The following is a 10,586-nucleotide window of genomic DNA, read 5'->3' on the forward strand; positions in this document are numbered from 1 at the left end:
GCCACCCGTGGCTCTGTCCCACTTCCAGCCCTGGGTCCCATGCTCCACCCTGGCTAGGCAACGCCCCCAGGCCCAGCCCCTGCCCCTGCCCCCCTCCCATGGGAGCCTTAATCTGCCTCCCCCCATAGACTTACCTACAGGCAGCTGGGGGAACTGCCTGGGGCTGTATTAGTGCCCACATGCATGTGTGTGCATGCCAACATGCATGTGTGTGCATGCACACACGTGGCACCCCCTGCCTCCCATTCTTCCTAGGCACAAGCAGCCCCTTGCAGGCTGATAGTCTTCCTGTCTGCAAGGGGAAACCCACCTTTTCCCGTATTTTTCCATGGTGAACAGAAAACCCAGATCCATGCATGGTACTGAGAGTCTGGGACAAATGCTGTCCCAGAATCATGCAGCCTGGGACCAGGACTTTGTTCACATTCGGGGACTGTCCCGCCCAGTTGGGGATGGGTGGTCACCCTACCCCCTTCCCAAGGGGGACCAGGGCTCTTGGGCTCCCATGTAATCAGCACCTATGGTGAGGAACTCATATGAATATAATTTCCATTGTACAGACTGATAAAAGGAAGTGTAAAAAGATTAAGTTTGTTCTTCAATACAAATGTCACAGAATGGTTAAGTGACTTGCATTGGACCTACCTAGTAAGTCAGTGGCATGGCTGGAAACAATACAACTCCACATCTTCAGACAACTACACAGAGTCCTGACCCCTAGCTCCCAGCACTAACCACTAAGCAGTCTTCTCTAAAACTAAGCCCACCTTCTAATTGTCACCAGGAGGGTGGGAAAATGAACTAACCAGCTGCCTGGCACATCCTTGGGGGTGTTGAACTCACACCTCCTTGCAGACCGGATATGGATGGAGCAGCAGTAGCAGCCAGGAGGTTATCACAGGCGCGATTTGCCCCATACTGCTGACACATCCCAAATGGGGTTGTGTACCCGGGATTTCAGCTATGTGCTCCCCTCTCCCCACCAAAACTCCCAGACCCTCTGCGAGCCCTGCAGAGTGCCTATTTAACACTCATGTCTTAGACCTTTTTGTACCAATTTACCTTTGGCTTGAAACTTGCAACCTCGTGAGATTGAATTCCAGTTTTGGTAACCAGTTTGCAGCAAAATAGAGTCTATTTTGTGTGGAGGCTGCTGTCCTTCTCCATGCTTAATTTTTTTTTAAAGCTGTGGCCAGGTACAGGGTGTCTTTGGTTTTATTTCCATCAAGCACTTGGTAGCTGCTGAGATGGGGAGGGTGAATGATATCTAGGACTCCTTGGGTATACAGTTGCCTATGAATGTAGAGGACTTGAATCTGTATGACCTGAGAGGCCCTTTCCAGTCCTGTGTTCGTGTGATGTGTACAGGTGCTAAGGGTACAGGTGGGTCTGCAGACATTATATCAGACATGGCACGGGCTTTATTTTTGGTATGTGACTCCTTTTGAAGCCAGCTGGAACTCTGTGCACAGATGAGTTCAGGGCTGGATTAATACATAGGCAAACTAGGCACATGCCTAGGGCCCTGAGCTGCATGGGGCCCTGGTCCTTCCCTCTGGAGCGGCAGTGCAAATGACCCCATCTACCTCCCTTCCTTTCCCTTCCCAACACTGCGGTGGCTGCTTCCTAGCAGCAGCACCTGGTTGGGGAGGGGGGTCTCAACCAGCCTGAGGCCGGCAAGTTAGTTTGCCTAGGGCTCACTAAAGGGTTAATTCGGCCCTGCACGAGTCATGCAGGATTGGGCCCCTGGCAAACAGGCGGATGCATGCTGGACTCTGAATTGCATCTCTTTCCTAGTTCTTTTCCTTTCCAGACGTGTTTGACTGCAGGGAAGTGGAAGTGGGAGATGGGAAGGGGGTGGAGGATGTCTACTGCTGAAAAACAAGTTGTTGATTCTTGAGCAGAACATATGCTTCTTCGTAAGGAGTCTGATGTTTTTCAGACATGTTCCAGGTGGCTGGTGGGTTTGGATGAGTAACTCCGAGAGAGAAATTTGTTGCAGAGATCCATTGGTTCTCCCCACCTACAGATGACCTCCACCCCCCCACTAAATAAACAGTATCCCTTCACCACAAACCAAACACATCAGGGTTTGCTTCTTTTTTTTTTTTTTTTTTTACCTTGAACTTTCCAGATCTTGCATGGGAGGAGGTGGGAGGAAGACGTGGGACTTGGGAAGGCCAACGTGCCAATTCTTGTCTTCATTATTTTTAGCGAAGTCAGTAAAGTTGGATGCAAATACCTTGGCAGTTAGAGATTTGGTGTACGTCCTCTGAGGAAGGACTGGCCTGGATTACAAGGGCGCGTGATCTCTGTCTGAGTGGGGCTCTCTGTCTTCCCCTCTGATCCTGAAACTAGAGAATCATGGAGAAAGCTGCTTGTTGATGAATTAACCGTGTTTATCCAAATCCAAGATGACCCCAAAGTTAAGATGATGCCCCAATAATTAGATTCTGTAAATGGAAATCTTATATATTTGTTATAATTCCCATGTATAGAATCTGATGATTGGTGGGTTGCCTTAAATTCATCCCCACCGCCACTGCAGTGGCAGGGGGTTGTAGGTGGGGATCTGGCACTAAGGGGGTGGGTGGTGGAAGGAGCAGTGACAGAGAGGCAGTAGAGGGGCAGGTGGTGTGGAAGCAGTAGGGGCAGGAAGGGGGAAGATGGTAGGGAAAAGAAACTTGCCCTCTACTGCCTGCCCCCCACTTACCCGCACCCTTGCACTTGCCCCACTTGGCAGCCTCCGGCCTCCATTCCCTTTCCCCCTCTCTCCCACTTGTGCTGCTTCTTCACCCCCATAGCTTCAGCCCCACTCCCCTCTCCAGCCCTCCCTCCCTTCCCCACCCTGCTTACCCTCCCTGTAGCACTGGCAGGCTGGGACGTAGAGCATAGCCCCAACCTGGTCCCATAGCAGCAATGTAGAGCTGGCACCACTGCTACAGGGCTGGGCTGGGGCCATGCTCCGTGCCCTGGGCTGCAGTGCGGACAGAGCCTGCTGGCATTAGAGGTGGGGCAGAGGCTGCTGGGAGGGGGTGAGTGGGGAAGGAGGTGGGGAGAGGCAGGGGATGCGGAAGTGATGGAGCTGCAGGCAGCAGCTGTGGTTTCAGCCCCGACCTGGGGTTGGGGCCAGAGCTACAGCAGCTGCCTGCCCCACCATCACCGCATACTCAAGTCCAAGACCCAGGGGCTTTTTTCCCTCATGTTAAATGGTGGGGTGGGGGGTACCTTGCCTTGCAACTGAGTAAATGCAGCTTAAACCACCTTGTGCATATAGTCTGATGAACTGGAGGAGGTTTAAACTAGACGTAGAGAGGGGTGGAGGCTGCATTAAATGAACATGTTGATGTCAAGGGAGGCATGAGAGAATGAATCACGTGAGACATGCCCCCGTTGATATACTTTCCCTCTAAAGCAAGGGTGGGCAAAATGGCAGATTTGGCCAGCAGCTGGACTCCTGTTCCCAGTTGCCCTGCCCACATTGCTGGGGCCAGTTTCCCTGGAAACCTCAGCAGCAGCAGGGCCAGAGTTTCCATGGAGACCAGCCCCAGCAGCTCTGGCAGGGTGCATGGCTGGGCGAGGATCTGCTCCAGGGTCGGGGCTGGGATCTTATGGCAGGCAGTGGATTCCAGTTTTGCCCCAGCTTCGGACCATGGTTTCACTGCTGCAAGATCTGAGCCCTGGACCAGCTCCGTGCCCAGGCACGCGCCCTGCCAGCGCTGCTGGGGCCAGTCTCCATGGAAACCCAGGCCCCATGCTGTCACAGCCCCCCTGCTGCTGGGGTCTCCATGAAAACGAGCTGCATCAATGTGGGCAGGGGCTGCTGGGAAATGGAGTTCACCATGGGTCCAATATTGGGCTAGATGGACCATTGGTCTGACTACACCACTGTTGCCTCAGCTTGGTTTCCATTATATTTTGGGAAGCCAGCGTGGATGAAGGGAGCCTAGCCTGGCATTCTCCTTATATGAAGATGTTCAATGTGTCCCTGGGTTTGGTGCAAATAAATTGAGAAGTCTGAATTTATATGCACTTTGCTGCTGTGTGCATGCAGCGCACCTTGCAAGCCTCACATCACCCTTTTCCTGTATTGGGAAGGCTTGAGAAAATCTTCACCCCAACCACGCAGATTTAAATGAATGCAAATTGTTGCTACTGTCTTCAAAGATGGAAGGTAACCTTCAGCTGGTGTCGGTAGCATTTAGTGTCTGACCACATTGGCTGATTTGTCATAAAAAAACACTGGGAGAGGCTAGAAGGGAATGGAGCAGAGGAGGACGTGGGAATCATCCTGGAGCAGAGCTCAGCACCATTATAACACCAGGATGCCAAATTAAGACTGCCACCTCTGGCTTGCCTTAGCACTGGGCAGTTATTAGATATTCCACCACTACATGGTGTATTTTGTGAAAAACTTAATAACAAGACCTATAAACTTCTGTTTTGGCATGGGGAACAGACTGGACAAAACCCCTTCCTGGGCTGGATTTGATCCATAGGTTGCTGACCCCTCTTCTAGAGAATTTCTTCTAGAATTGCATTATTTCTAAAGGGGCAAAATGCATTTTTTGAAATTGTAAATTCAACTTTTGTTCGGTTGCTTTGCTTCAAAAAAAGTTAATAAAAGCCTCTCTCCCAAGCCATGGGCGGTGTGTCTGGCTATTAAGCAAATCTGGAACAATTGTAGGACTCTGGGACATTTTGATTATTCTGTTCTGTGCATGCCTTTCAAAACTGGGGGCTTTTTGCCCTGGAAGAAAGCCAGATTTAGTAAGTACAGAGACTGAGGCATGGACCATCCCTTTAAATCTCACTGGCTATGCAGCATTTGCTGCAATGTTCTCTGTGATGGAAACTAGGGGGAAGACGGGCTTGAGGCTGTCTAGTTAAAGTGAGTTGTAATAACTGTGTCATGACTAAACTAAGTTTAACATTTTACCTGTGTCCAGTTCGGTCATTTGGCTGCTTTGTGTAGACTTGTGCTTTCTGAGTATTGCCAAGCCCGTTTGCAGTCAGACAAAACTTGGAGAGCAGGGGCTGGATCCTGCCTTTAGCATTAGAGACCCATAGTGCTTGCTGTTTTGCTAGCTTCCCCCTGCATACCTCTGCCAGCGCATCTCTGCCCCCTGCATACCATTGCCAGGGGCATGAATTTTGACATTTCAGATACCAAGTCTTTCCCAAGCAGAGTCAGAGTGGGGGCAGTTCCCTGCCATTGGGCATCTCTTTTAAAGTCTTTGTGCCATAGTTTCCTCAAAGAAAATGAGGCTCTAACACTTGATTCTTCTGGATCCTTGGGGCAAAAGTTGCTGAGTTAAATGCACTATATAGCAATGGTATTAATATCCATAAATGTTTCCTTTCTTTGTTTCAGATTGGACTGATTGTGACCTTGATAGCTACCGTTATAACCATGTCTTCTATAGCACAGCTTTGGGATGACGAATGGGAGATGGTAGTTATTTCATTGCAAGTAAGTTGGAATATTTTGGGCGGGTTTTGGGGGCAGGGGGAGGTACTTCATTTCAAAGAACAGAGCTTTTCCTGTAGCTTTCAGTACCGAAGGGGAAATCGTGCTCCACCGAAGCAAATAGCAGACTTCCCCCTGGCTTCTCCGAGACTAAGGTCTCATCTCAAGTCTCCATCTTCAGAGCTGAACTTTATAGCGAGCAGTAGGAATTGCTGATGTTGGGCGTGATCCAAAGCCATTTGAAGTCGACAGGAGTTCTGCAAACTTGATGAAATGCCACTGTGGTTGTCAGTTAGATGGATGCATCCTGACTGCCGGGATCCTAGGTATACAGCCTGGACCTGTAAAATTCCTCCAATCTGATGGGGGGATTTTGCATTTGGACAGGAACATGTTTAAAAAAAAAAAAACCCCAAAGACTTTTGCTTTTTGAGGGGCCAGTGAAATGTGTACGTTGTAGAGTCTGAATGCGGAGCAAAACCAGTTCCCAAGATTTTGTGACTTTGATGTTGCTTTTGGAAGCAGCTCTCGTCTCTGTCGTTTTTTCTGTTCCGTTCCCCAAAAATGTATTTGGCGCATCTTGTTTGCAGGAAAGGGTTTAATGAGTTTCACGTAAGGTTGGTTCTGTCTTTTGGAAATACCCCGATTCACGGACAAAAGAAGAGGTGAGGGTAATGTCTTTTTATTGAGCTACCTATATAGTAGGGGGAGAGGTTAGGCGAGCTTTCAGGCACAAATCTGCCTTTCCTTGCTTCACAAATTTTGTTTCATACCAAAACAGGAAAGAAAAAAAAAAAAGGCATTCGTATTCACATTTGACTGCTTACGTGTCTTGGGGTGATTTCTCCCTGGTTTCTAAAGCTTTACCCAGGCAGTTAGGAGAAACAGGACTGTGTCTAAGCTAACTAACTGTGCTCACAGGCAATGCAGAATCAGTGGTGATATAGCAAAGCGTATAGTTCAGACAGACTATGATACGCTCAAGGTGGTTTCACCCTTGTGTGTTAAGCTGATGCTTTCAGGCAGCCTCTGTTTCTGTCCTTGCTGGGTCCTGCTTCATAGACTCCCAGGAGGTCGTGTAAACCAGCCCCCCTGCTCAAGGCAGGGTCACCCCAGCCACGCATTTATCTAACCTGCTTTTAAAAACATCAAACGAAAGTGGTCTCCACTCAAAGTTGTGGCATCTAAGGGCAAGCAGAGCCCAGATGCATCAAATGACTTGCCCAGAATAGCTGGGGACTGAGCCCAGTTCTAGCCCAGTGCTCTGTCCGCTAACTAAATTGCCCCTTGTTTCGGTTATAAATAATTTCCCCCCTCCATGTATTACTGGAGCACCTGGTGTCCCAATGATGCTAGGGGCTCACTTCAAAGGATACAGGCATCTGCTGAGAAACTTCTTGGGGCTTGTCTATGCTGACTGGAGGCCTGCTAGAAAGCGGCCCCCATCCATTCCACACACCCCCACCTCCCAGGCATCCGGCGATACACTGGTACTGAGCTTGTCCCAGGAGCTCTGTCTTAGCACAGGGCTGACCACACTTGGCTGCAGCACCTCATTTCTGGGAGCCAGCGTGCAGAGCAGGAGTGAGTGGGGAAGGTGTGCTTCTTGGTGTTGATGCAGAGGCAGTGTAGACAAGCCGTTGCTGTGCGGATGTCTTCTCCTTGGCAGAGCTGCACGGCGGTATAGCCCTGGGGACCAAACCATTTCTCATGCAACACTGGAAGGTGGAAACTGTTCACATCTGAGCCGCAGGGCAGGCACAAAGCTGATGCAGAAGGCTCAGAGTCTCTTTGGGCAAAGGGTGCCTAATTGGATTCAGTATGGGGTAGGCAGGGGCTTTGTGCGGTCTTCGGTGTCCAATTGAAAGAAGTTGCCTTAGGATAGTACTGGGAATAGAAGTCAGAACATTTTTCTCCTTGACTATCTAGAAATGTCCCCTTCAAGCCTCTTTATGGTGTTCGTGTTGTTTTTCCTAGGCCACGGCTCCATTCCTGCACATAGGAGCCCTTGCTGCAGTCACAGCCCTGTCCTGGTTGATAGCGGGGCAGTTTGCAAGAACGGAAAAAGCCAGTGAGTATCAGCTCATCTTCTCCTTGTTTGCTCCGTATTCTCCTGTCTCCTTACGTCCTGCAGAAAAAATCCTAGGCGCACACATGTTAAAGATCAATGGCTGACACCAAAGCAGAAGTCCACGACACTTTTTTTAAAGCCTTTTGTTCTATGTGATGAGGGAAGGGTTTGATGCTTGTACTTCCAGGTAGTGCTAGGGAAAGTCTAGCGACCTGTCGCTGTCAGAGCACGTTGTCCTTCCTCGTACAGCTTCATCACAGCACCCAGTCAACCCCAAATGGCTGATTGCCTCCCTCTCTTTTGAAATCATAACTACCTTCTCATTTCTGATGCTTTCATGTGCTTCATTTGCAACCAGAGAGCTGGTCCCAAGATGCTGGGTGCACATACCTACCTGGTGAGAGACATCCACCTTTTGAAGGATGTGCAAACTAAAGAGACAGCCCAACCAAAAGGCAGGCAGGGACCCAGAGAAGTTTTAAATATTTTTCACTTGGACATCGTTTTTCATCTGACCCCAGCACTCTTTCCTGCCCAGGGCAGGGGGTTGGACTCGATGATCTAATAGGTCCCTTCCAACCCTAAAATCTATGAAATTTCTGAATCCAGCTGATCTGCGGCAGAGCGGGGACCCCAAGTCTCTGGACTCCTAGTGACTGCCCCATCCATTGAACTAAACTGACTTTTATGCCCAGTCTGCCTTATCCCCTGGGCCTCAGGCCTTTGCCTGCCCTCCAGCATTCGCTCAGCATACATGGCACTAGTCTCCATTGTCTGCCTTAATCAGATAGCAAAGATATTTTCTCATGGGCACAGACATGCTTCCTAAAAAAATTACTAAGCCAATTTCATACAAATTATTCCAACTGGAATTTAAATCATTGTGAAATATGATCCCTGGAAGGATTTTGGCAGCATTGGCAAAAGATTACCAAGAAGTGGGCATTGAGCATCAGGAGGCAGTGATGGAGGGAGGGGAAGAAAATGAAAGATAGAAAGAATTTCAATATTAAAGGAGACTTCTCCAAAAGAGAACGTGGCATGGCTTAATTTACAAATAGAAATGGGGATGCTTTACCTGTTAGTATTCAGGGTATAATTACCCTGCCAGTCAAGATGGGCTAAATTCTCAGATAAGCCTATTGTACACGGTATGTGTTTTTTACATAATTCTTGGTACCGATTTCTGATTGAAATCTCTGAAGGCAGCTTCTGTGTATTGTACTTCTAAGTAAGCCGGAAAGGTGGCCTCACTCCACCTGTTACTTTTCTTTTAATAAAGCTTTGTAAGGAGCTTGATTCAGTAACTTTGCAGCATAGTAGACTGAAGCCCCTTTCATGCACAGGGTTCATCTATAAAAGGGATGATCCTGCTCTGATTAGGACACTGGACTAGATGACCTCTTGCAGTCCTTTCCACCCCTCCTTTTCTGTGATCACTTTACCCAGCCAGATGCAGCCATCTCTGGGGAAGAACACGGCAGCTGGTCAATGGTGCCAATTTGTATTATCCATCGGTGAAAGGGGATGCTGTATCCAAACCAAACTGCTGGGGAGACCAAAAGGGATGAGAACCCAAACCAGGGAAAGTTACATCTCTGCCCCCTGATCTTTTGGAAGTGACCATTACATCTGCAGCATCGTTAGCACCACCGTTGATCATTGTCCTGTTTCAGGCATCAGACTGTAGACATGCTCTTTATTTAAACGCAGGTTTTTCTTTTTTCCGAAACCTGCCACCCCAATTAATCCTATTTGTTTAACTCCAGTCATTTAAGAAGTTGTTCTTTTAGAACGTGCCTCCAAGGGTGCTTGAAAGTCCAGCTAGAAAACACTGGATTAAAAGAATTGGCTAAAGCAATGAAGAGGCAGGAGGAATGGTGTCAATTAATGAGGTGGGACTTGACCCCCATGGCTCAGAGCTTGAAAAGGGGAAGGAGCAAAAGTGGCAAGGAGAGAGGGAAACCACACAGTTTGCTTCCCTCTCCGCTGCTTAAAAATATTAACTAAAACTACTAAATCTTGCTAGCTTCATTTCCCCCTTAGCAGCTTAATGCCGTGCTCAAACAAATAAAGACTTCACTGTAGTAGGGGAATGATAATAAGATTTTTCTGATCACCTTGGTGTCATCATCAAATATGAACGTTCATTTCAGAAGTCAAGACATAGTTGGGAAAGCGAATGGTCCTTTACTGGTGATCTGCAGCATGCTAATGCCGCAGCTTGTACCAGACATCCACCTTCATTCTTGTCTTGCACCCGCTGGTGAATAATATGGGGATGCTCCGAGATACTAATGAGTTTATCCGCATGGAGACTTCATGCCGGGAAGAGCAGGTGTCCAGGTTCCACCATGTGAACTTCGCACGAGTGTTTGAGTGCGACTTGCTATGCACTGCCTTCTCTTGCCTTGACTCTTCATAGAGACCTTTTCATCCTCAGGTGTCTGCACAAGAGGTTGTGAGGGATGCGAGGGTGGATAATCATCCTCTCCTGACCGTATGTGGGCATCTACTTAAACCAGATGCTGGAATGGGTGAGACGCCTTCGTTAGAAGAACTCCTGGGAAATGTCCCTGGGGGAATTGGATCTAGTGGGGAAACCACTGGTAATGTTGTCTAAAGTGAGTTGCCATCCTGTTTGCCTAGGCCACGGGTGGGCAAAATGTGGCCCGGGGGCCAGATGCGGCTCGCCAGGCCATTGTATCTGGCCCATGGGGCCCCTAAAGAATTTAGAAAATTAATATTAATCTGCCCTGGGCTGCCTGTCATGCGGCCCTCGATGGCTTGCCGAAACTCAGTAAGCAGCCCTCTGTCCAAAATAATTGCCCACCTCTGGTCTAGGCCATCCAACAGCCACAATGCTTTTATGCTCACACCTTTCTTGAGCATGCTAGTTTTGGCCATTGAGAGGACAAAGCTGTTTGTACCATCCCTGATTTTATTTCATTTCTGCACCAGTAAGACTTGCTGTGACTTAATATAAAGTATAAATATATATAGTCCAGTCATTTCTATTATTTACTGTCACTAGACCCTTTCTGG

General features: G+C 48.5%; 1 protein-coding gene across 1 annotated transcript in view; it reads left to right on the top strand.

Annotated features, from left to right (window-relative positions):
• LOC109302182 (glycerophosphodiester phosphodiesterase domain-containing protein 5) overlaps nucleotides 1-10,586 on the top strand; it is a 145,996-nt gene that overhangs the window by 18,893 nt on the left and 116,517 nt on the right. The window contains exons 5-6 of the mRNA XM_019523748.1: nucleotides 5,375-5,473; nucleotides 7,448-7,541. Of these exons, the coding sequence (XP_019379293.1) occupies nucleotides 5,375-5,473; nucleotides 7,448-7,541 (193 nt within the window). The remainder of the gene's footprint in view (nucleotides 1-5,374; nucleotides 5,474-7,447; nucleotides 7,542-10,586) is intronic.

This window comes from Gavialis gangeticus, unplaced genomic scaffold (assembly GCF_001723915.1).
Source record: "Gavialis gangeticus isolate Ggan-Ray unplaced genomic scaffold, GavGan_comp1, whole genome shotgun sequence".
In the NCBI taxonomy this organism is placed as follows: domain Eukaryota; kingdom Metazoa; phylum Chordata; order Crocodylia; family Gavialidae; genus Gavialis; species Gavialis gangeticus.